Source organism: Morus notabilis, unplaced genomic scaffold (assembly GCF_000414095.1).
Source record: "Morus notabilis unplaced genomic scaffold, ASM41409v2 Scaffold212, whole genome shotgun sequence".
NCBI lineage: Eukaryota > Viridiplantae > Streptophyta > Magnoliopsida > Rosales > Moraceae > Morus > Morus notabilis.
This window is the reverse complement of record NW_010361298.1, coordinates 761,924-788,061: the sequence shown is the minus strand read 5'-3', so window position 1 is coordinate 788,061 and position 26,138 is coordinate 761,924. Positions and strand designations below refer to the sequence as shown.

The window sequence follows — 26,138 nt, the reverse complement described above, 5'->3', positions numbered from 1 at the left end:
TTAATAACTCGTTCTACTTCTGATTTCGGTACCTGGAGTCAAGATTTACATTCCTGAACACAGATTCCAACATAAAATTGAACAAAACATATGTTCTTTCTTAATCTAAGCTCACGGATTTTCGATAGAAATCCACCAAAACTTTATTCAATCGTCTTAACACTTACACCGTTAAACTCTTATTACGATACTCTACAAAACCTCAGTTTCAATTTTCACTTTAACGGAAGTTTTTCTGAGATGGGTTACTATTCATCTAACTCAAGAAATCATAGAATTCACATTTTTAAATCTGAAATCTTACCTCTAGAAGTGGAGGTTTTCCGTTAGAACGCCTCAGGTTACGTTTCTACCAAACTGAATGAAAGAAATTTTGATAAAAATACTTGATCTTCCTTGATTTCCCTATCTCCGTCTCTCTCTCTCTAAAATGTTTTCTTTTTATTCACTCTCTCACGTTTTTATTTTCTTGCTGTAGGACATACTATTCAATGCCCACATAGTATCTCTCTTACATGTGCATAAGCTTGAGAAAGTTTTTATTATTTTAGTTGGCACGTGACTCATCAAGGCTAGTAATTGACTCACCATACCTATTAAGCATGTCTTGGCACTATATGTTTACATCTAAAAGTTACGTAGCCACCTCATGCTTAATTCCTTTAATATGTACCCCAAGTTTTCCTTCCGTAATACATTTCACTTTCTTTTTTTTTTTACAAACTCATATTCACCTCACGTAGGACTCTTTTAAGACTTTTGGTCAGCCATACTTAGGCAAAGAAGACAAAAGTAGCTTCTAATGTCTCCGTGGGACTCTTTCAAAGACATTAATGAATATTATAATATTATTTCTAATAATATCTAATATTACTTTCTAAATTAAATTAAAGAAATTAAGTTAATTTCCATAATTTAATTTTACTAGTTCTACTTAAGTTTAACCCTTAATTTGAGTGGTTCTATGTTCCTCACATTTTTCTTGTCGAGACCTAACTTTTCGTTTTTCAAAACTAATTTCTTTTCGGTACCGATAATTTCACACCCGGTACAAGTTCTATACTGCTTTTCTGGACTGCCGAGCACTCTGAATCAAATTTCTCATATTCAACCCATTTCTCTTGGGTATCTCATTAGTCAATTCCCTTTTCTGAAATTATCATCTTAATTGATTCAGAATTGCCCAAAACGCGTACCTTTACGGTACTCTTTTTTTTGGCAGTTTCCCGCTTTAACTGACTCGGGAAAATTCCGTTTCAGGAACTTTTACTATTTTCCTTACTTCTAATTTTTCTACTCTTTTTCTAGCTGATCATTTGGTCACATACCAAATATTTTAGTTTTTCATAACTAAAATATACCCGCTAAAATTTTTAACTTTTAACTAATATCTCACTATTCATAAGTGATATTTACGAATTTTCTTGGTAAAAATATTCGTATTATAACTTTACACTTTTCGGGAGATTTTACCTCATACATAAAGTTTTTACATAATATTTTCTTGATTACATCAAAATTCTACTATTTACTATTCCGGAAAGAATTTCGGTCAAATATTGGACTGTCCGGATTAGACCTAAATTTTTTCCGGTCACTACAAGACTTTTGGATTCCAACAGAATATAGATGAATCTTGTGTTTATAAGCATATTCAAGATGAGAAAGTGATTTTTCTACTATTATATGTTGATGACATTCTACTCATTCGTATTGATGTAGGGGCTTTATCATCAGTCAAAGTTTAGCTTACCAAATAGTTTGACATGAAGGACTTAGGAGAAGCTAATTATATTATGGGTATTCCGATCTTATGTGATCAAAAGAACAAAATGATAGCTCTCTCTCAGACTTCATACATAGATAAAATTCTCGAGAAATATGCAATGCAGAATATCAAGAAAGGTGGGCAATCATTTAGGTCTGGAATTACTCTTTTGAGCAGTAATTATCCCAAAACATCTGAGGAAAAAGAATACATGGCAAAGGCACCTTATGCTTCGGTGGTTGGGGGCCTCATGTATGCAATACTTTGCACTCGATCGGACATTTGCCATGCGGTCGGGATTGTAAATCGATATCAGTCAAATCCAGGACCTAACCACTGGGTAGCGATCAAGAATATATTCAAATATCTTCAGAGGAATATAAATTATATGCTGGTACATTCTGGGGAGGATTTGACACCTCTAGGATATACATATTTAGATTTTCAATATTGTTTAAATTCTAAGAAATCGATTTCGGGTTTTGTCCTTACTATGAGAGGTGGTTCTGTCATTTGGAGGAGTGTCAAGCAAACTTACAGTGCTGACTCAACGATGGAAGCCGAGTGTGGCAGCTAGTGATACTTCAAAAGAAGCAGTATGGCTCCGTAAATTTCTGATGGATCTTGACGTAGTTCCTAGTGTAGATAAGCCATTAAGACTATATTGTGATAACAGTGCGGCAATAGCTAACACCAAAGAACTAAGATATTAGAAAATGAGTAAGCACATAGACATGAAGTATCATGTGATAAGAAGCTTTATTGAAAAAGGGTATGTGAAAATATGAAAGATCGCATCGGAGGATAATATGGCTGACTTGCTAAGGCCTTTGAAAAGCATGTTGAGGCTATGGGGATGTGTAGCATGTCACATTTACTCACTTAAGTGTAAGTGGGAGATTGTTAGTGTTTATGCCCTTAGGAATAAATGTAACAATGTTCTTTGAGACATTTTAACTATTAATAAAGATTTTTTTTATTTCATATATCCACGTATTGTCCTCTTTATGTTCATATTAGTTGAATGTATGATAAGAAAACTGAAAGTCTGATACTGTCATTCTAAATCTTTAGGTCATGCATGTAATGAGAAGAACATGCAGAAGATAAAAATCTAAAGATGATAGTCTAAATCATATGATCCACAATTAAGGGAATAAAGTTGGGCATTTTATTCATGTTAAGATTGTTATGCTGTCTACTTCCTAACGGAGACGAGTTGTCCTGGTCGTCGGATGTGAGACTCTACGGGTAGAGACATTGATATAGTTTCTACTGGTGAAATCTATATTAGGTCGGACCAAAGTTGAATTAATTTAATTAATAATTTCGTTTGTATAAAATAATTCACTTTTGACGAATTATAGGTGGTCATCTTAATCCTGAGATGGATAATGAACCCGTATGCATGACTTGTATCTTTTGATGTACCAAAGGGAAACATCCTGACATTATGTAAAGGTACGCTTACCGGTACATTGCGAGTATGACTCATGTATGTATAGATTTGTTATTCATAGATAGTGGAATTCATAGCTCCTACAAGGAGTCAATGATATCCTCTTATGCATTATCTAGTGATTGGAAAATATGAGCTCTCGATCATTATAGTACTTTGTGTTATTTAATGGTTTACTATTTGTAATGGTACGAAGGATGGTTTTCCGATGGAGTGGTAATGGAACATAAGATAAATGTAATTAGGAAGGTAAAACGAGACTTGACCTCAAGTTGATTATAGATATCCTATGAGGATAATACACTAATATATTAAGTCATGAACGAGAGCTATTCAGAGCTTTGTAAATACGCTATATAAATCGAGAGTGTAACTCTAGGCTTTTAATGGAGTAGCGCTAGAGTTTTATAATCATGAGATAGACTTATTGGTTTACAAGTAGCGTTGTGATTATAGGAGCTTGGTTTATATATGTCCATCGAGTCCCTTTGCTAGCTCACATAATTTCCTATAATGATACGGTGTATTTCCTACATATTGGTAACTTGTGTTATTTCCGTAAAAGATGTTCAAAGTTAATATGAGATTGGTTAATTAGTTCATAAGTAATTTATCAGGTGGATTAATTGTGAAATTAATTCTAGATAAATTGGTTTAATTATTATTTTAAGAATTATTTAATATGGGAAGACTATTATATGACTGTTTTGATCAGGGAACTTCTTTATTGGGTTGCTTGAATCAAAACTGAGGCTCTGTGCAAGTTTTTCGTGTTGAAAAACTAGGAAAACAAGTTTCTCTAGTTCAGATAGGTCGACCGATCTGGTCGACCGGTGAATTATAACGTCTCTATCACCGGTGGACCGGTTGTAACGTGTAGCGTATGCTGACGTGGCAAAACTGACTCTGTAGGTGAGATAACTTTGAGAAACCTAATTGTTACGGAAATATGAATTCCTAAACACTATAAATAGTCCATTAAGTCACATTATTCATTAGATCACTTCAGAGACTTTTTTGGGGTTATTAGCAAAAGATTCCTGAGAGAAAAAATTATCTAATTCTCAAGAGCGAATTTTCTTTTAGCTCTCTTGTGGTTGGAAGGAGTTCAAGAATACCACAAGGAGATTGAACGACGTGTGCCCACTCGCACTCCAATCGTGGAAACGAGAATAGCAAAGAAGATCAGTTGGTTGAGGCTCTTCCGGTTGCTGTTTGAAATGTTTTGATCTATCAGGCGTGCTATTTCCTAAATCTCTAAAGGTGTGATTTAGATCTTTAGTATTTATGTTATATAGCTTCATGAACATGTTCTTGATTGGCTTTGGCATTGATTTAAATTTTTAAAATTTCACTGCGCACTCGATGCCGTATTATCCATAAGTGCGACATGTCAAAATGCTCAGTGCGTCGAGAGCTTTCCATTGACACTGGTTGTGTCAAAAGCGGAGGTTCGGACTCAAATTGAGATTTTGGCCATGGACGGTTTTAGAGAGAGAAAGTACGAGAGGAGAAAGAGTGAATGATAGCAAGAGAGAACCGTAATAATTTCACTTTGTAAAGTGTTTGATTAAAGTAAAATCACGTATTTGATCCGATCCTCAAATATTTCCTCCAAACAGATAAAATTTATACTGATTAGAGGTAATTAGTTTAGCTGACGTAAGTTAATCTACTAGGTACAGTCCAATATTAATCTCTGAATAATTCAATATCGTTTTATAGTCTTAATTGTATACTAAATTGGACTGTTTCATGTCTTAAAACTATTTCTGGGCTCAATAGTCAAAATTTGACTTTTCTGTATTTTGCCTTATCTTTTTCTTATAACCATTTCTCGTAACTAATGCCACAGCTTAATATTATAAGCTCTGTACTTATATTTTCTTATGAATTTATCGACGTAATTATAGAAAATCCTTAATTAATTCTACTTACTAATTATTGGATTTTTCCGGACACTACAATCTACCCACCTTACAAAATTTTCGTCCTAAAAAATTTGAATAAATTAGGGATATCTTACTGCTTTTTAACTTACCCCTGCGGGGTTTCTTCATCTAGCAATTTTACCTCAAGTACTTTGGTAAGGAATATGACATTAATTCTTCTGAAGATTTCTCCTCGTGAGCTAAAACCTGAACTGATTTCTCTTTGTAGGTTTGTGTGCATCGTAACTAACTAGTTCCTGGTGCAACAAAACGATAAATTTGGCACATAACTTTTCAACATCATTACGTGAATCTCATTGCGCACGGATGCTAATTTTTATGGTGATGCTAGCATGTATGCATCGTCACCAATTCTCTTTGAGATCTTGAAAGGTATAATACATCTCGTGTTGAGTTTCATCTCCTATTGAATTCTTATTTCATCTTTCATTAGTATAACCTTCAGGAAGTCTAAGTTTCCCACTTAAACCTCTAAACGTCTACGAGTGAAATGTCATGTTGAACTTTAACTTAGAGCTTGCTGCATCTTGTACGCTTTCTCCTAGAGCCTTGACATGAAGCGACTGTCTCGGTTTCAATAATGGACCCGAGAACTCCATACAACGTTACTATTTTAGACTATTTTCAGTTCAGCTAGTCATTTGATAAAATAACTGAACTTTATGAGCAAAAATAAGCGGACTTGATTAGTTGATCGATGATCACCTAATCGCATCATTACTGTCGGATGACCTAGCCAATCCTACTACACATTCTATCATGATTTGATCCCATTTCCATTCTGAAATGTCGATCTTCTGTAATTCTCGTGCCTGATACAGATGCTTTACCTAAACTTTATGGAAAGTAAGGACTTTGATACAACTCAGCAGCATTTTCTTTCGTATCCCTTACCTACCTTTGGATAATAATCTAGTTTGTGGGGACTAGCTAGCAAGTTCATCATCTTATCACTTTATCCATGAAACTTTTTTAGTCCGTTATTAGGACTAGCAGTTATTGTAGTGTATAACATGCGTAACTACTTGTTCTGAAACTTCTAAAAATTCATGCTATTCCAGCTTATCCTTTCACATATCTCTTACATATGTCTCGCTCATGTATACACATATCCTTATGCTCATATCATTCATTTTCATATCATTCATACTCTCACATCATGAAGTTGCTAAACATTTTTCTTTTGCTAGCAACTACTTCATATTATACTTATAAGTTATATTGTATTTATAATACATACAATAGACAAAATCCATAGCATTCATATACATATTCATCGTACTTTATATCATAGAATTCAGCTTTCACATCATAGAACTGCTAGATATTTTCAAAATTAGCAATTCTTGCATATCATAGACTGTTACTGAGTTCGAGATCTTTCTTGACTACAACAAGTCACACATCATAAAGTTCTTTTGAACTATTCATACATAAGTCATACTTTTATACCTATAACATTCTTGTTCAATCATATGGTGTGTCATGCCTCTAACCCATAGTGATACGACGTCTATATAATCTTTTACATCGTCTCTAGTCCTGATATCGCTGTCCTCGTTATTGGTTCAAACTAGAAGGCCTTCATGTCTAGGTGCTCGATACCATTACCCTTAGTGGCAATCATTTAAAGAAGACTTGTTCTTTCATTCTTCGTGTATCTTATCTGCTACTTTCTTCGTTCTCATGGTAGAGTGATGGGCGTTATTCATTATGACGTTTTTATTCTTGGGCTGCAGGAAGTAGATCGAGAGGTCGTTCCGCCCCTTGTCCTTGAATATGGGTAATATGTTCTCAAACAAGGTTGCTCCAATCTGACCTAGTTGGCGAGCGATCCCAGTTCGCAGCAACCAATATAATCAGCTTCTGGTGAAGATCTGCTCATATGCCGCTATTTGATCATGGGCTAGCAATCACACAGAAAAAGGCTTGCGGCTTCTTATCTTTTCGTAGCGGAGTTGCCTTGACTGTAGCTCTCTAATTGATAGAAAAATAAGGATGAAGGGTTAAAGGATGAAAGTCCATGCGTTAGCTCTCTTCCGAACCATTGAATGAAGCTTTATATATCCTTGTTCTGACTTGTATTCTGAGCATCATTCATCTTGAAGTGTCGGTTCACACGATCACGTAATTTCTAGTGTTTTCTTGCTCATCTAGAAATTCAACATCTAATTTGGCTTCTCGTATTATAGAAAATCCTTAATTAATTCTACTTACTAATTATTAGATTTTTCCGGACATTACAAATTATCAGCAACTCGGTATTTGGGCTTATCCATGACATGAAAATAAAAAAAAAATTATGGTTCATTGAAAAACATGAAAAATAAAGAAAGGAGCATAAATCACAATGAAAATGTAATAATAAAAATAATATTGTCCGGCATGCGACCTATCTGTCACAATCAAGAGTGCATGGTGTCTCCATTAGACCTCTACCCTAAAAATTGCCAGTTTGTTTTCTTCCTATCCTGTGAAGGTGGCGTCCTTTCCTATAAGTCCAGTAAATGCATTTTATTTTTGGATAATTTTTCCAATGTCTTAGAAACAACTGCATTTTTTTAATTTTAATTTTTGTTTTACTTCACGAGACTCCGTCATGCATCCAAATTAATCAAAGTAATCACGATTTAAATTTTTGTTATAGTGTTTTTTATAATAATTCAAATGTAGCTTTTTTTTTTTTGTAATATTTTATCTTATATAAATTTACTTTTTAACTTAAATTTTTAATTTAAATGAGCAAAACGAATGAGATTTAATATCAATCATATACATGCACAGTCAATAATCAATTATGATAAATATAAATAAAAATTGATATCTAGAAAATGTGAAATTGGAAGGTTTATAGATATTTTAAATATATATTTTATACATAGTTAACACTGTAATAAGAAAAAATTTACGGAAGATTTCGCAAGGAATCTAGAACGTGTTCGGTCCTCTGTTACTTTGAAGTATTAGAATAGTCACATGGATTCACAATCCAGGATTTACATAAAAAGAATATTTTTTTTCTTCTGCTTTTAAATTCACAAGTATTTTCTTAGTACAGAGGTTGTTAATTGACAAAATTTTTTAGTTATTGGCACAAATATAGTGGCGGAGCAGGATTTCGATTCAAAAGGACGTAAGTTAAAAACGTAAAAAGCCTTATAAACTCTTAATAATATTACATAGTTGGAAGGGTATAAATATTCAATTTGTTGAATCTTTTTCTATATAATAGTAGAATTTTCTTAAAAGTTCAATTTTAACCCAATTTATTATTCTCTTATGCGTGAAAAAAATAAAGGAGAACACTTAATGAAAATTATATTGATGTGAAAATTTTGAAAATAAATTATTTAGTGGGTACGTAAGAAAAAATAATATTTGAAAAGGATGCAAGAAAAAAAGTTTAAGTAGAAACATATTAAAAAATATTTCTGTCCGGCAATTTGGAAAAAAATGGTACATAATATGCCACATTTCTAAAGATATTGTGTTCAAAAACTACAAAAACGTATGAACAAAAATATTTAAGTAGAGATACATTTACAAAGGAAAAAAATTACTTCAACATGAGCAAATAAATAAGAAAGAAAAATTTAGTAAAGACATATTTAAAAAAATAATAGAAATAAATTAGAGAAAAATTTTGTTAATAAGAGGTAATAGTAGAAATATGTCAATATGAAAAGCTTAAGAAAGTATATAGGCTAATTTTTAATTATAGAAATTAATAGGTTATAACTTGTCAAGTTATGGTTCATAACCAGATAAGTTATGGACAATTATGAACAATAACTTATCAAGTTATGGTTCATAACCAGACAAGTTATGGACGAAAACAATAATTTAACCTATTTATTAACTTATATAAACTATTGACCTATTAATTTTAATTCATCTTAAATCTTAACTTATTTTCTTCTTTCTCCTTATAAAAAATTCTTAAAAAACTAAATGCAATAAAACAAATTTTCAAAAATCTAGAGGCCATATAAGAAAAATTTTGAAAAACTACATGCTACACTATAACAGACAAGCTTTTACTTAATAGCGTTAAAAAATAGTTATCATCTATATATTTATATAATAAAAGAATTTATTCTCTCATTTAAATTATAATTCATAATTTATTATAATATTTTTTTTATAAAAAATATATATAAATTAAAAATAATTATAACTGAATCCTCCGCACAAAGAACGAGAAGAAGAAGAAGAAAATGCCTGCAGCCTGTAGCTCTCTCACAATTCTCACTCGAAGGGCCAAAAAAAATCTCACCCGATGAACTCTCAGTGTAAACGTGCAGAGATCGCGCATAGTGGAGATCGGCAAGAATTCTTCCCTCTCATAGTGCAGATCGCGCAGCATTCCCTAATTTAGGTTTTTGATCTTTTGAAGTTTGGGTCGTTCTTCTGTACAAGTTTGGGTTGTTCTTCTGATTTAGGTTTTCATTTCTCTGTAAGAGTTTGGGTTTTGATAGAAGATACCAAGGTATGCCCTGATTTTTTCGGCTTGTTTCTCCTCGAATCACGGCATTCTTCTCTAGTTTTTTCGATTCTTTTGGTTTCATAAAATCTGTAGTGATGATTTGTGTTTTTCTTTGAAATTCCTTAGTTGTACAAGAAAACCCACAATCTGTGGGTCATAAAATTTAGTTTTCCTCTACGGAACATTATATTTTGCTTGCTTTTTTCACTCACAATTATGTTTTCAGAAGAAATCATGGTTGTTTTTTTCTGCTCTTTTTCGTCCTTTATTTTTTTTACATGTCTAATAATCTTGTCGTTTTTGGCAGATTTGGATTTGCTTTGGTGATATCCTTAAAGATACGAAGGTATGCTCTGTTTCTTTGCGTTTTTTCTCTCTTTTTGTTCTGTACCTTTTTCATTGTTTGGTCTCTTCAACCATGTATTGATGATTTTTATTTTTCCACATTTCTTATTGTTTGCATTCTTGTCCTCCTAAGAATTGTTTTCTAATTTCGATTTATGTATTAAGTGATTTATCTTTTTTTTTGGGCTCTGGTATTAAATGATTTATCTACTTGATCCACATTATGTGTTATTTTATTTTAAAATCCTGTTAGAATAAATTTTGTTTCTTGGTTACAAATGTGAATTAATTTAGCATTATGTTAACTGTGAAGTCGATTGATGATGTTAGGATGATTGATAAAGATTGGGTGCGTGATAACTGGTGAGCAAGATTAGAATTTAGTTTTTGTTTGTATTAGTCATCGTAGTTAAAAAATTCTTAGTGTTGACCTTTTTATATATAGATTTGCTGAGGAGTATATGCAAAGCGCTCAGAATTTCATGAAATTTATTTATTTCTTCTCTTTAATCTTATCTTTTTTTGGCTTGCCCTAAAACTAAACTTTATTTATTTATTTATTGCATTTTAGTTTCTTTTTTGAGATTTTATATTCAAATATAATGTATTTTTAATAATAATACGATAATTAAAACTTAATACACGAATTATTCTCTATGTGTAGTACGTGGAGTTCAATTAGTGTACATATATAAATATATTTGGAAATGTATTATCGCTGGGTGGCATTAGTGTATAGAAATACGAGTCCCAATAGTCACATTGAGCGCCCTACGTGGAGTTCAATTAGTGTACATATATAAATATATTTGGAAATGTATTATCGCTGGGTGGCATTAGTGTATAGAAATACGAGTCCCAATAGTCACATTGAGCGCCCCCCCCCCCCCCCCCCCCCCTTTTTAATCTTCTTTTTGCTCTTTCCTGGGATTGTTTTGTTTGTGTGGTAATTTAAAGACGTACACCTACCTCTTCTTCTTCTTCTTCTTCTTTTGACTTGATGGTCTTCTTCTTCTTTCTACCTTCCAAGAAATTGCTATGCAGTTCTACCTTTAAACAATATTCATCTTTCTTTCTTTCACAACACAAGAGCGAAGAAATCCTTCTCATTCTTTTACTTCTTTCCACCTTTCAGGAAATTGCTAAACCACAATAGACTCTCTCTGTTGCTTTAATTAATTAATTATTCACTTCTCCTTCGAACAGCTCTATTTATAGCTACTATGTCCGAGTCCGAGGTCTCCCAGTTGAGATCTGTTTGTGAACTTCTCTATCCACGTTCGTTATATTGTTATCTTTCTCCTCCATAATCGAGTTTAGTTTCGTCGAAAAAGCTTTCTGGGTAAGCTCTTTTTCGCTTTGAATTCATTTACTATGTTGCTCTTGTTTTGTTTTGACATTTATTTCTTGTCTAGAACACGTTAATCTTTTGTTTCATTTTGTTCATTGTGTTAATTCATATATATATTTATGCTCTATTTCATAATTTATGGCTATTTCTTCTTCAGATTGTTATTAGAATAACATTGTAGATTATAATTCTGGTGTTCTAAGATGTATTCTCTGAATTTTTGGTTATATTCATATATTTGTAACTGTTGAGAATGCTTCGAAGAAGAAAAGAAAAAGAATTTCTGATTTCTGTAGTTTAATAGATAGAAATCTGACAATTCAGAATTATACCCAAATGCTTATTAATAGTGTTCTTTTCTTAATAATAAAAATAATAATTTAAAGATGTACACGTACCTTTCTTTTTCTTTTTCGTCTTTGACTTAGATGGTCTTCTTCTTCTTCTTTCTACCTTCCAGGATATTGCTAAACCACTTTCACTACCTTCCAGTTCTACCTTTAAACAATATTCATCTTTCTACTCGAAGGAGAAGAAAGAAGAAAATGCCTGCAGCCTGTTGCTCAGCACTGTTCTCACTCAGAGGGCCATTTAGCCAGCCAAAAAAAATCTCACCCGATGAACACATAGTGTAAACGTGCAGAGATCGCGCATAGTGGAGATCGGCAAGAATTCTTCCCTCTCACAGTGGAGATCGCACAGCATTCCCTAATTTAGGTTTTTGATCTTTTGAAGTTTGGGTCGTTCTTCTGTACAAGTTTGGGTTTTTCTTCTGATTTAGGTTTCCAATTTAGGTTTTCATTTCTCTGTAAGAGTTTGGGTTTTGATAGAATATACCAAGGTATGCCGGAAAGGCATTCGGACCTACAGAGATGATCCAAATCTCGAGAGAGGAGATGAAATTTCGCCTGCACTTTCGAGAGCAATTGAGGAATCGAAGATTTCAGTTGTCGTCTTCTCAAAAGAGTATGCTTCTTCTAGCTGGTGCTTGAATGAGCTCGTGCACATTCTCAAATGCAAGAATGAAAGAGGTCAGATTGTTTTACCCGTCTTTTACAACATCGATCCATCGGATATTAGAAAACAAAAGGGGAGTTATGCTATTGCCTTTGCTGCACACGAAGAACGTTTTGAGCCCAAAAAAGTGATGGAGTGGAGAAATGCTTTGACTGCTGCAGCTGATCTATCGGGCTTTCATTCACAAGATGAGTGAGTGATTGCTTCCTTTCTTTTCCTTTTTTTTTTGTTAAATTAAACTATGCTTTGACTGGTTGTCCTCTCTGAGTAGAATCACAAAATCATGTCTGATTATTTGGGTTCCGGAATGTAAATTGAAAACAAAAAACGTCTTAATTAGAAAGTTTCACTAGATGGAGATGTAGATGCTTCCTTTGTCATGCTTTTTCTTTGTTAATTTTGTAATGCTTCTTTTGTATTAATTTATTTCTCTTCTATTTATGCTAGGTATGAGTCAGAATTAATTGAGAAGATTGTGGAAGATGTATGGAGAAAATTAAACCGTTTGCCACAAATTGCTATGGATTCTAAGGGTCTTGTTGGAATAGATGAACGCCTTGAGGAAATTGAATCATTGCTATGCAAACCAAATCCTCGTGGCATAGGCCTTTGGGGGATGGGTGGTATAGGCAAGACTACTTTGGCTCGCGCCATTTTCAATTGGTACTTTTATCAATTTAAAAGTCGCTGCTTTCTTGAAAATGTTAGAGAAAATTCGCAGAAATATGGACTGGCTCATCTAGAAATCAAATTGTTTTCAACGCTATTGGATCTAAGAAATCTAGAAACAGTCGACCACTTTGTGAGAAATAGACTCATAGGTAAAAAAGTACTGATTGTTCTTGATGATATTGATGATATAGACCAGCTGGAGAAATTGATTGGAGATGGTAGTTGGTTTGGTGAGGGAAGTAAAATCATCATAACGACAAGAGACAAACAAGTTATTTTGAGTGCTGACAAGGAAGTATATGAAGTTAGATTTTGAGAAAGCACTTCAACTCTTTCAGTTCAATGCCTTTTTGGAGCTGTCAGGAGCGTTAGTAAATTATACTAGATGCAATCCGCTTGCTCTTAAAGTTTTAGGTTCCTCCCTTCATTCTCAAACCGTAGAATATTGGGTTAATTCATTGAACAAACTAAAATTAATTCCCTATTCAAAAATTCAAAAGGTGTTGAAAATAAGTTATGATGGGCTAGATGATAAGCAACAAGATATTCTCCTTGATATTGCGTGTTTTCTTAGAGGGGAGACGAGAGATTTTATAGAGAGCGTACTAGATAATTGTGATTTGTTTGCAAGTTCGGGGATTGAAGTTCTCATGAACAAGTCTCTCATAACCATTATTAATGGCAAAGTTTGGATGCATAATTGAGATGGGTTGGGAAATTGTTCGGCAACAATCTATTAAACATCTTGGAAGGCGTAGTCGGTTGTGGATTCCTCAAGACGTCTATCATGTCTTAGACAACAATGAGTTAAGTATCTAATGACAATAAACTACAACAACAACTCTCTCTGGCATAATTTTTATTTTTAATAACGTTTTTTTTCACATTTCATATGCTCATTTATTTATTTTTAATTATCTAGGGAACTGAAGAAATAGAAGGAATATATCTTGACATATCAAAGATTGATGATGCTCTACACTTGGAACCTATAGTTTTCAACAATATGCATAGACTGAGATTGCTCAAGATATATGTTTCAGATTATTCACATCAAGTAATGTCAAAGTACACCTTACTCAAGGTCTGCAATTTCTTCCTCGTTCTCTAAGATATTTGTGTTGGTATAACTACCCATCAAACCGATTTCCATCAAATTATAAGATGGAAAATCTTATTGAGCTTGACATGCCCTGTAGTGCGCTTAAGCAACTTTGGACTGGTGTACAGGTATGCTATAATATTAGTTAACTCGTTGAATATCATGTGTAGAATGTTCATGATTACCTACTTCATATTACATGTTTTTGGTAAAATAATAAAAATTATTGTTATATACTAAATTAGTTTATTTTTTCTTGTAGAATCTTAGAAATTTGAAGCGTATTAATCTTGGTTATTCCAAACAACTCATCAAACTTCTAGATTTATCTCGAGCTCCACAGCTAGAAAGTATTAATCTTGAGGGCTGTATAAATTTAGTTGAAGTTCCTCCGTTTAATTTCCATGGATGTTTTGGATCTCTTACACTACGTGGTTGCATTAAGATTAAATCACTCCCAAAGATATCGGGAAATATCAAATACTTGAATTTAGACAAGACTGGAATAAAAGAATTGCCCTTATCAATTGGGCATTTTGAAAGTCTTGTGGAATTCAGCCTTCGTGGTTGTCAACATATCAAGAATCTTCCCATAGCTTCTTTTCCAGCTTTAACCTTTTTGGTTGAAGGAGATAGAAATGGTGTACTTAATAAAATACCATTGTTGCTTAATGTAGAGGAAGATCCAAAGACATTTAATGAAGCTATGACTTCAAGGGATGCCTCCTTTTGGAGAGAGGCCGTGAATGATGAAATGGATTCAATTATATCGAATCAAACTTGGATCTTGATTGTCTGAGGGTATTTCATCAATAGAACAAGTGTCTTCATCGTCAATTGAGGGTCTTGATTGTCTGAGGGTATTTCGTCTTGGAGGATGCAAAAAGCTTGAGAGTCTCCCAACTAACATTTTTAAATCCAAGTCTCTTGAAATGCTTAATCTTTGGGATTGTTCGAGATTGAAAAAATTCACAGGGATCCAAGTGTTAAGCAACTCAGTTATAATTGAAAAGTTTTTTGGGCTCCGTCGTCAAGATATGAGTTGGCGCAAAAAACTCGAGTTTGTCCCAAAATGGATTTATTATTTAAGTTGTCTAAAATTCTTGTCCCGCCACGGGTGTTTGGAACCTGAACATCTCCAAATGAAGCAATTTTTATTGTTCTCTTTGGACCGGCTAGATCTAAATAACTGCAATATAGTTGAAATTCCAGTTTGAGCCTTTTATCCTCGTTAACTTCGTTAGATCTAAGCGAGAACCCATTTGAGAACGTACCTTCAAGCATCATACAACTTCATCAGCTGGTAACACTCATCATTGACAATTGCAAGAAGCTCCGATCTTTGCCACAACTTCCATCGTCTGTTTGGCTTCTTAATGCAAGTGGATGTACTTCTCTGGAGACATTATCAAGTTCGGGGTGCTATGGATTCAACATACGGCATGTGACTCCTCACCCTTTAATTTACAAAACATTTTTCTTCAAAAATTGCTGGAAACTAGGACGGAATGCACGCAGCATTTTAACTGATTTCTTATACGGAGTTGATAAATTGAATTTGGTACGTATGTATTTTCTCTCTCTTGTTTTTTTTTTTGAAGTTATTTTTGAAGATTGAAGTAATTAACATTAATACACCACTATATATTATTCATATATATTGGTGTCTGGTGATGTAGGGAAGAAGACATCCTAAAATTAGAGTATGTTATCCGGGAAATGAAATTCCAAAGTGGTTCAGGCATCAAGACGAGGGGATTTCAACAACTATGAAGCTTCCCCATGGTTGGCATAATTCTAATTTTATGGGTTTTGCCATTTGCTTTGTTGCTCCAATAATCCCAGCAGGCGCAGGCTCATTTTCTAAGCATGTAGAAATTACGTTTGACTTACATCTTAAAACCAAGTGCGGTCAAATCCACAAATATGACCACAATGGACGTGATTTCTGGATCTACCGTGGTGATAAGGAGGAGGACAAAATCACAAGTAGTGATATTAGTTGGGACCATGTGTTCCTGCAATACCTCCCTGCCGACTTGTTCAACAAACATCCTGATGCAATGGGGGCATCATTCTATTTCAAATATAGATTTCTTTCGCAAAATGAGAATTGTGATTTGATTGTGAAAAGGAGTGGAATTGAGTTGGTATATGCATGCAAATGATTGATTATGTAATTGAAGAGGAAGAATCAGTTGCTATTAAGAACGACTTTGCTATTATCTATCTGGCACTCTTCTCTGAATTTTGATTTGAAAGATAATTATATATGCAATGCACCTAAAATGTGTTAATGAATATTTGAATATATTCTTTTCATTAAATGATGAAACTTTAAGACTATAATGCCTGAGTTATATGCTGAAACTTTTAGTCAAAATCCTACTATATAAAATTTTCCTCTAAATTGGAGATACTTTCTTTTCACTCCAAATTTAGAGTGTTGATTGTTAGTTTTATCGGTTTTGAAAGTTAGTTTCCTTTTTTCTTGAACACTCTGTTTCTTTTTTTCTTGAATATTCTTTAGCCAAACTTGTGTGACTTCAAGTGTTAGAAGAATAGCTTTGCAGATACGATGTTGGAATTCATTGCTCAATGTTTTGGGGATGTGTTGTGTTTTCCTCAGTCCCTTGAAAATGTATTTATAATTCATTCTGGTTGTATGTGCTTTTTGTTCGTTCTTTCCTATCCTCTGAGCTTTGTTGTCTTTACCTTTTTGTGTTCCACAGAATGGAAGGTGAACAGGCAAACTTGAATTCTGAATTTGGAGAGAATGTTTTCAGTATTTTCAATGATTGATAGGTAATTTAAATGTTATTAGACATCTTTCTCTCTTAGCCTTTATGTTTTGGCGCTTTTTAAGGTCTTCTGGTAAACTCTAACCTTAATAGAGGAGTTGACTGATAAGCATTTATTTAGGAAAGTGTTTGTTAGGAGGCATAGGCTTGTGTAATTAGTTGGGTACTAATTTTGGTTACTGGTTTAATCGTGTGGTTATGTGAATAAATTGTAATCAGTTGTATAAGGGGTGGGATTGTAAACATAATAGTAAAGAGTTGTTTTGGGAAAAGTCTTGGAGAGAATCTAAGCAAGGGAGAGCGATCGGTTCCTCGAATTACTAGAAATTTAGAAAATTATTGTACGCCCATCAGCAGAATGTTACATACTAATAAACCTAGTGTTACATGCTTACACTAATGGAGAAACTAAAAAAAATGTGTTCTTTAATTTTCTACAACCACCCATTTATAAAGCACCTATCAGAGTCCTGGAAAAATCTATCTTATCTCTTAAAATAAGGTCTCAGAAAATAAATATCAACTAATTAGAGACCGAGAGAGGTGATGTGATGATCGTGAAGATTGCGTTGAAAGTTTCTGAGAGGCATTTGGAGAGACTTGAGATGAAGGGCAAGTCTCGTATGCTTTAGAGTGAGTGAGAAATTATTAAGAAAAATGTCCTCAAAGCATATAATGTTTTTTGAATTATAGTGAGGAAGCATTTTCTTTGGTGATTCCTAAAAAGAACGAAAAAAAAAAATGACGGGGCTCTTTTATTATGGGGTACTATTATTCAATAATTGTAACCAACCTAGAACGCTAATTGAGGCCAGTTAAACCAGCAAACCTATTACACTACAATAAATATCAACATCAGTAGCAATCCAAAAACGCTATTAATCACTAACAATAGTGCTTTTTAGAGTGCTAGGACAGCAGGGGCTATTATAGGTCCTAAGAAAACATAGCGTTTTAGGAGAGTTATAGAAAGCGCTATAGAATTGACGTATTATAGCGTTTAAGACAAGCTATTTTCATCCTATTACAGCTCTTTAGGATAGCTACGATACAGATTAATAACTTTTTTTCCTTGTTATGTTCATACTCTTGTAACTTTTTAAAATTATTATTGATATCCTTTTCAATTCATGCAAATAAATGGTAATTCTGAGATATGTGATATCTAAATAGGAACATTCAAATTAAAACATAAAAACATTCAACATATCAATTGTTATCAGTATCTACCAAGCTGGCAATAAAATTACGTCTACAACATAATTCATACAATGTCCAAAACCTTAACATTCAAAACAAGTAAAGAAAACAGAGAAGTCATCTCCAAAACTTCTAAGTGCAATGGTGAAGTAAATCCTTCCATCTTGACAAAATGCTTCAACAAAAAAGTCATGTCCACCGTTTAACCTGTAAGAAAGTGATCCACTATCAAAACAATAATCAAACTCAACTAAAACTTCCACCATTTAACCTATAAATAAAGCAAGGACTAGTTAAATTCATCACTGAGAAGGGTAAAAATTAAGAATGGCTAAATTAGATTGCAATTATAAATAAGAGATGACAGATAAATAGGAGTCTACTGAGTAAACGAGAGACCGGCTCCATCATCCATTTTATCTAATACAATAGATAGCAATTTAGTAGTAGCTTTGTGTTTCTAGCTGAAGAAAGCATGACACTGCTTGAGTATTGACTAAAGCATAGGTTTAGGGTGCATAGAAGATTGTTTCTTTACGTGTTGATTCCAAGCATGGTAAACTCTGACCGTGGATACCAAACATGGCAAAAAAGTCAAAAACAAAACCCGTCCATAGCTTCCTATGAGAACGGATTTCAGTTTCCAAATCATATTGATTATGACCAATGATTACCTTGAAACCTAAAAAAAAAAAAAAAAAGTGTTAATAAAATTTTTTATATGTTCTATAAAAGACTAAAACCATAAGATGTCAACTTGCAAGATATGTAACCACAACAAAACAATCCAAGTAAAATAACCAGTCAAGCTCAAAATAATTCAGTATTAACAAACTTTGCATAAAAGATGGGATATAAAACTATTACCAGAATGTATAAAAATTAAGTTCAGATGGAGTCCATACCTTAAGCTACTTGGCAACATCCCTAGCAGAAGATTCAGAAACTTCGATCCATGTTTTTGAGAAGAGTGCACATGCAGACAACATGAACACAAGATAGAACAGTGCATGGAAAGGATTGGCTGCCATATCAGCTAAGCTGCAAAAAAAAACGCAATGGAATTGTTTACCAATCAAATTGTCCTCAACAAACAACAGTTCAAGACATTATCCATCAGACACAAAACAAACATCTCTCCAATAGGGAACATTAAGAAACTCGATGTTCGTCGTCAATTGAGGGTCTTGATTGTCTGAGGGAATTTAATCTTGGAGGATGCAAAAAGCTTGAGAGTCTCCCAACCAACATTTTTAAATCCAAGTCTCTTAAACTCCTTAATCTTTGGGATTGTTCGAGATTGAAAAAATTCACAGGGATCCAAGTGTTAAGCAACTCAGTTATAATTGAAAAGTTTTTTGGGCTCCGCCGTCAAGACATGAGTTGGTGCAGAAAACTTGAGTTTGTCCCAAAATGGATTTATTATTTAAGTTGTCTAAAATTCTTGTCTCGCCACGGGTGTTTGGAACTTGAACATCTCCAAATGAAGCAATTTTTATTGTTCTCTTTGGACAGGCTACATCTAAATAACTGCAATATAGTAGAAATTCCAGTTTGGCTGAGCCTTTTATCCTCGTTAGAGCTAAGCGAGAAGCCATTTGAGAATATACCATCAAGCATCATACAACTTCATCGGCTGAAAACACTCGAGATTCACAATTGCAAGAAGCTCCGATCTTTGCCACAACTTCCATCGTCTGTTAGCTTTCTTGATGCAAGTGGCTGTACATTTATGTTCCAAAATTGCTGGAAACTAGGACGGAATGCACGTAGCATTTTAATTGATTTCTTATACGGAGTTGATAAATTGAATTTGGTACGTATGTATTTTCTATCTCTTTTTTTTTTTTTTTTTTTTTTTTTCAAGTAATTTTTGAAGATTGAAGTAATTAGCATTAATACACTATTAATTTTTGAAGTTGTCACGTTGGTGTCTGGTGATGTAGAGAGAAAGTCATCTTAGAATTCAAGTATGTTATCCGGGAAATGAAATTCCAAAGTGGTTCAGGCATCAAGAGATTTCAACATCTACGAAGCTTCCTCATGGTTGGCATAATTCTAATTTGATGGGTTTTGCCATTGCTTTGTTGCTCCAATAATCCAACTAGGGAGAATTATGTTTGACTTACATCTTAGAACCAAGTGCGGTCAAATCCACAAATATGACAACAATGGGTGCCTTTTCCTGATCTTCCGTGGGGATAAAATCACAATTAGTGATATTAGTTCGGACCATGTGTTCGTGCAATACGACTCTGCCCACTTGTTCAACAGACATCCTGATGCAATGGAGGCATCATTCTATTTCAAATATAGAGATTGGCGAGATGAGAATTGTGATTCGATTGTGAAAAGGATTGGAGTTAGGTTGGTATATGCATGCAAATGATTGATTATGTGATTGAGGAGGAGGAATCAGCTGCTATCAAGAACGACTCTGCTATTATCTATCTGATACTCTTCTCTAAATTTTGATTTGGAAGACAATTATATATGTAATGCACCTAAAATGTGTCAATGAATATTTGAACTTATTCTTTTCATTAAATTCTGAAACTGTAAAACTATAACGTCTGAGTTATACGCTGAAACTTTTAGTCAAAATTCTACTATATAAAATTTTCCCCTAAATTGGAAAAACTTTATTTTCACTCTAAATTTAGAGTATTGATTGTCAGTTTTATCGGTTTTGAAAATTCGTTTCCTGTTTTCCTGGATACTCTTTAGCCAAACTTGGATGACTTCAAGTGTTAGAAGAATAGCTTCATGGATATATGATGTTTGAATTCATTACTCAATGTTTTGGGGATATGTTGTGTTTTTCTTCAGTCCATTGACAAGATCTTTGTAATTCATTCTGGTTGTATGTGCTTTTTGTTCGTCTTTTCCTATCTTCTTAGCTTTGTTGTCTTTACCTTTTTGTGTCACACGGAAAGGAAGGTAAAAAGGCAAACTTGAATTCTGAAATTGGAGAGAATGTTTTCAGCATTTTCAAGAATTGATAGGTAATTTAAATGTTATTACACCTCTTTCTCTCGTTGTCTTCATGTGTTGGCACTTTTTAAGGTTTTCTGAAAAACTCTAACTTAAATAGAGAAGTTGACTGATAAGCCTTTACTTAGGAAAGTGTTTGTTAGGAGGCATAAGCGTGTGTAATTGGTTGGGTACTAATTTTGGTTCTTGGTTTGATCATGTGGTTATGTCAATAAATTGAGTTGTATTAGGTGTGGGATTGTAAGCATAAGAGTAAAGAGTTGTTTTGGGAAAAGTCTTGGAGAGAATCTAAGCAAGGGAGAGCGACCAGTTCCTCAAATTCTTGGGAATTTAGGAAATTATTGTACGCCTATCAGCAGAATGTTACATGCTAACAAACTGTGTTACATGCCTATACTAAGCATGCTACACGCCTACTGCTAATGGAGAAACTAAAAAAAATGTGTTCTTTAATTTTTTACAACCACCCATTTATAGAGCACCTATTAGAGTCATAGAGAAACTCTATCTTATCTCTTAAAATAAGGTCTTTGAAAATAAGAGATTAATTTAATTTTATATCCTATTCAAAATCAAATAATATTTCTATTTATTTTTGGAACAATTTTCTCTCTCCTATGAATAGGAGAATTTGGCCACCATAGGGATAAGCCTCCCGTGGTTGGCGCACCTGGTAGTCCAGGAGGAGATAAAATTCCTATTTTATCCTGTTATCTAATTTTGACTGAAAATAAAATTTTCATTTAAAGTCAAACTTCAAACCAATTTGAATTCTAATTGGATAACTTGTTTAGTAAGTAAACTAGACAACTTATAGTGCAAGTAACCAATCCCAGAGGGATTTATATGCTTTCGCGTGTTCCTCATGTGATCCTCACCTCATGTGTGTTTTAAAATTAAATTATCACATAATTTAATATGCTTTAAAGTGAGCGAGAAATTGTTAGGAAAAATGTCCTGAAAGCATATAATGTTTTTTGAATTATGAAGGGGAAACATTTTCTTTGGTGACTCTTAAAAAAAACAAATGTTTTTTTTTATGGGGCTCTTTTTTTTGAGGGAGAAATAGGAAAATAGGTTAAAATTTGAGATGAATTAAAATTAATAGGCCGATAGTTTACATAAGTTAATAAATAGGTCAAATTATTATTTTCGTCCATAACTTGTTTGGTTATGAACCATAACTTGACAAGTTATTGTCCATAATTGTCCATAACTTGTCTGGCTATGAATCATAACTTAACAAGTTTGTCCATAACTTATCTGGTTATGAACTATAACTTGACAAATTATGGCCTATTAATTTTTATAACTAAAAATTGGTCTATATACTTTCTTAAGTTTTTCATATTGGGCCAGCTAAACTCTCAAACGTATTACTAGAAGGCAAAATAAAATTCAGTGGGAAAAGAAAAAAAATGGTTTACAGTGACTGATGACTAAAACAAAATAGTTTTTATCCACTTATTAAATTCTAAATTGCAGCCTGTAATCAAGCGCACAATATGCCAAATTCATAAAACCATTCATTAATAGACAAATGAGAAAATTACTCGTACTATAAATGCTTCCAGCGTATTCATAAAATGGTTAGGAGTTATAAATATACATGTCTCTTGACCGTTGTCTTCATCTTCTTTATCTTCTTCAAAGATTCAGATCAGTTTTTTTTTTTTTTCTTTTTTTTTTTAAGTGTCTGAGGTTAAGGATTGAGGAAACACTTATACTTTAAGTTTACCATAGCATTTATCTTTTAACGTGTTCTGCTCTTTTTGATTTAATGAAATTAGTTTTTACCAAAGTATTCCGACTAAAAACTTGGTAAAAAGGAACATATATACATGCAACGTGCAGAAGAAGAGAAACATAAGTGAAAAATAATTATTTGAATCTAGAAGAATTGGTTAGGTTAAGTCAAGAGCTCTTGTTCTTATAAAAAGGAATGTGATAAGAGGACATGTATGATATTTTTAATTTGTTATTAAAAATAAATAAATATTAAAAATGTAAACAAAAAATGGCAGTGAAAAGCTTGTAAAGAATATTAAGTACATTAGGCAAGGATAGCACAATTCCTATGTTATAACCTGAAAAGTTTAAGATATTAAGTAGAATTAATTATTTAATTAATTGAGATTATCCCTCTAATTTTTATATCGTCATTTTCTCTTAAAAGAATCAAAGGTAATGATCTATTTACTCGATATGCAACCATGCTACATGATAGAACTTGCCAAAGGAGATGCGAAGAAAAATATCCAGCATCAAGAGTCACTGGACATTGCCAGAAAGAACCAAAAGCACCAACTGGAGTGTCTTACTGCTACATTGAATTTTGATTCCCAAACTTGATTTATACTGTTTATGTTCTACCCGCAACTCAAATTTTCTGTCTATTTTATCTGTCAATTTCTCTGTCTAACTAATTATTTACTGACACATTATCCCCTCCATAAATGGCACAAACGGAACAACAAAATTGTGTTCTAATTTTTGTATCAAAATACATCGGGAACTCTGAATTCAAATTTCCTGTCTATTTTATCTGTCAATTTCTCTGTCTAACCAATTATTTACTGATAAATCATCCCCTCAATAAATGACACGAAACAAAAAAAATTAATATACAATGGACAGGGGATTTGGGTTTGAGAACTACCAAATTACTGCTGCTATGTATTTTTTTTTTCTCTCTTTTAACTATTGCTATGTATTACAAAAATGGCAGTTGGTAATGGGTGCCCGTTCATATGTTCCTAGAATAATGGTATGTTATATTTCAAGAAAACATTTTTTTTTAAAATTATAATCAAAAGCACACAATCTTTGCCCACAAATAGTGTTTGACAGACTACATATTACTGAATATTATGACTTCCAAACATAAGATTGAGATTCCTATTTTGGCAATTTGTCCCATTGTCTTAAATACTAATACTTTTATGAAAGACCATAAGATTTATATGTCCTTTTTTTCCTTTCTATAAAGAAAAAGGATGGAGAGAAGTTTAATAATAAGAATCGATGTTTATGATATTGTGAGAAATTAAGTATTGTATTTTTATTAATAAAAATAATATTGTTTTTGTTCTCCATAATATTTATGAGCAAATATCATAAAAATTCAATATTAGCTAAGTGGACTTGTTACGTAGAGTTCATAAACTTGTGATACAAATTTAAATGACTTAGTATAAAATAGCTGTAAATAAAACTCGACACTATTCATGTTATATTTTTTCCATAAAAAACTTTCTGCGTTTTCCTCTTCCGAATATGTAATACCTTTCATCTAACTCTATTAATACAAAAAAGAGCCGAAAGCTACTGCTAAGACCTCAATTTCTTTTTTTTCTTTTTCTTTTCCCTTCTTTACCTTTTTATCTACATTTTTTTTTTCTTTTTAAGTCTTTTGATTTTTGATTTTTTATTCTGTAGATGTTTTTTTTTTTAACATCTACGTGTGTTTTTCAAAATTATATTTTCTTTCATTTTACACTTCTGAAATTATTACTTACAGTTTATAATTTCTTACGCTTGTTTTTTAAAATATATTTTTCCTCATTTTACTCTTATGAAAATAATTTCTTTTGCATTTGTTTTTATTTAAAATTTTTTTTTGTTAACAGTTAAAATAATTTTTCTAACAATACAAAGAGCCAAAGTATATATATAAAAGTTAATACGTCATACAAATCCTGGGATACAAACTCTATACAAACAAAAAGCGCTCATCACAAGCGTCCTGTGACTCCACTTGGCTTTCCCTGACATTATAGATACACCTATAAAAGTTGGAACATTTGTACGAGAATAAATAAAGCAACTGGAATAGATACACCTATAAAAGTTAGAACAAGAACCCACTTTAATCTTCCGATGAATGCTACCATCATGCTTGACATAGAACAGATTAGCAAACGAAGGAAATCCTCTTTTCCATAATTTGATGTGAGAATGGAGAAGAACGCTAAGGTTGAGATTGAGGCGGAAACTAATGTTAGAGAGATTGTAATATATCTCTCAATCTTGATATCACAAAATTAGATTAAAATACATTCGGAAAGAGTAGGCTGACGCAAGCACGCGCTGCAGCGCGAAAGAGTGCGCGCTGCAGCCTGCGCAAAACAGACCCTCGGGTCTGTTTTACTAGGCATGCGCGCTGCAGTGCACAGAAGCGTGCGCTGCAGCGCAAATCTTTGACGGAAAATGTGTTCGTGTGTTTTAGTGATCTGAAAAGGTCTCGAACCATTGTATCTATTTGTGATATGTTTTCTCACATATCTGAGCACTTATTAACAATAGAAATAACTATTGTTATAAGTGCATCAGCATATAAAAGATAACCATCAAATTGAAAAGGTATCTTTATGTGAAAGGTTGTAACTCTTAAAGAGGATGGATGCATCCCTGTCTTTATACGATGGACTTCAGAAAATACATATGATATACATTGTTCTGGAACTCAATATTTTTGCTGGATATTGTGTTCAAGGGTTTGTTGTATCTTGGGGGTAATTTGCCATTTAGAACTCGTTAGCAAACTTTGAGAAGTGAGGGCAAATAAAACCTTAAAGGAAAGTATTCCTATACGCCTCAAACCCTTCTTTCTGAATTCTCTATTCTTTTCATCCTCCTAAATCCGAATTTCTCCAACATTCTTTAAGGTTTTAAACTTGCTGCAATGGAGGTTGAAAAGAACATGACGTCTTTCCTCAATCCTAATGTTCAACTTGATCGTTTTGATGGTACCAACTTCACCCGCTGGAAAGGAAAGTTATTCTTTCTCTCACCGTGCCTTAAGATCGCCTATGTACTTGATCCGAAATTGGAGCCACTTCCTGAACCAAAGGAGGATGATTCTGAAGAATTGAAGACCGCAAGGAAGAAGCGAGGAGATGATGAAATCATGTGCCGGGGTCATATTCTCAACACTCTCTCCGATAGGCTCTACGATCTTTACAACTCGATGGAGTCTCCGGTGAAGATTT

The 26,138-nt window shown here is 33.1% G+C and overlaps 2 protein-coding genes across 2 annotated transcripts in view; both read left to right on the top strand.

Moving 5' to 3' along the window:
* Positions 1–1,886: 1,886 nt before the first annotated feature.
* LOC21407458 (TMV resistance protein N) lies at positions 1,887–15,611 on the top strand (the record flags this gene model as incomplete). Its single annotated transcript, XM_024166308.1, has 8 exons — positions 1,887–2,162; positions 12,143–12,570; positions 12,826–13,345; positions 13,389–13,744; positions 14,094–14,280; positions 14,415–14,945; positions 15,128–15,135; positions 15,365–15,611. Coding segments are annotated over exons 1-8 (2,553 nt in total), but the record flags the coding sequence as incomplete, so codon positions are not given.
* Positions 15,612–25,831: 10,220 nt separating this feature from the next.
* LOC112091813 (disease resistance protein RPP5-like) overlaps positions 25,832–26,138 on the top strand; it is a 9,174-nt gene continuing 8,867 nt past the window's right edge. Inside the window, exon 1 of the mRNA XM_024166307.1 lies at positions 25,832–26,128. Coding sequence (XP_024022075.1) covers positions 25,832–26,128 — 297 coding nt within the window. The remainder of the gene's footprint in view (positions 26,129–26,138) is intronic.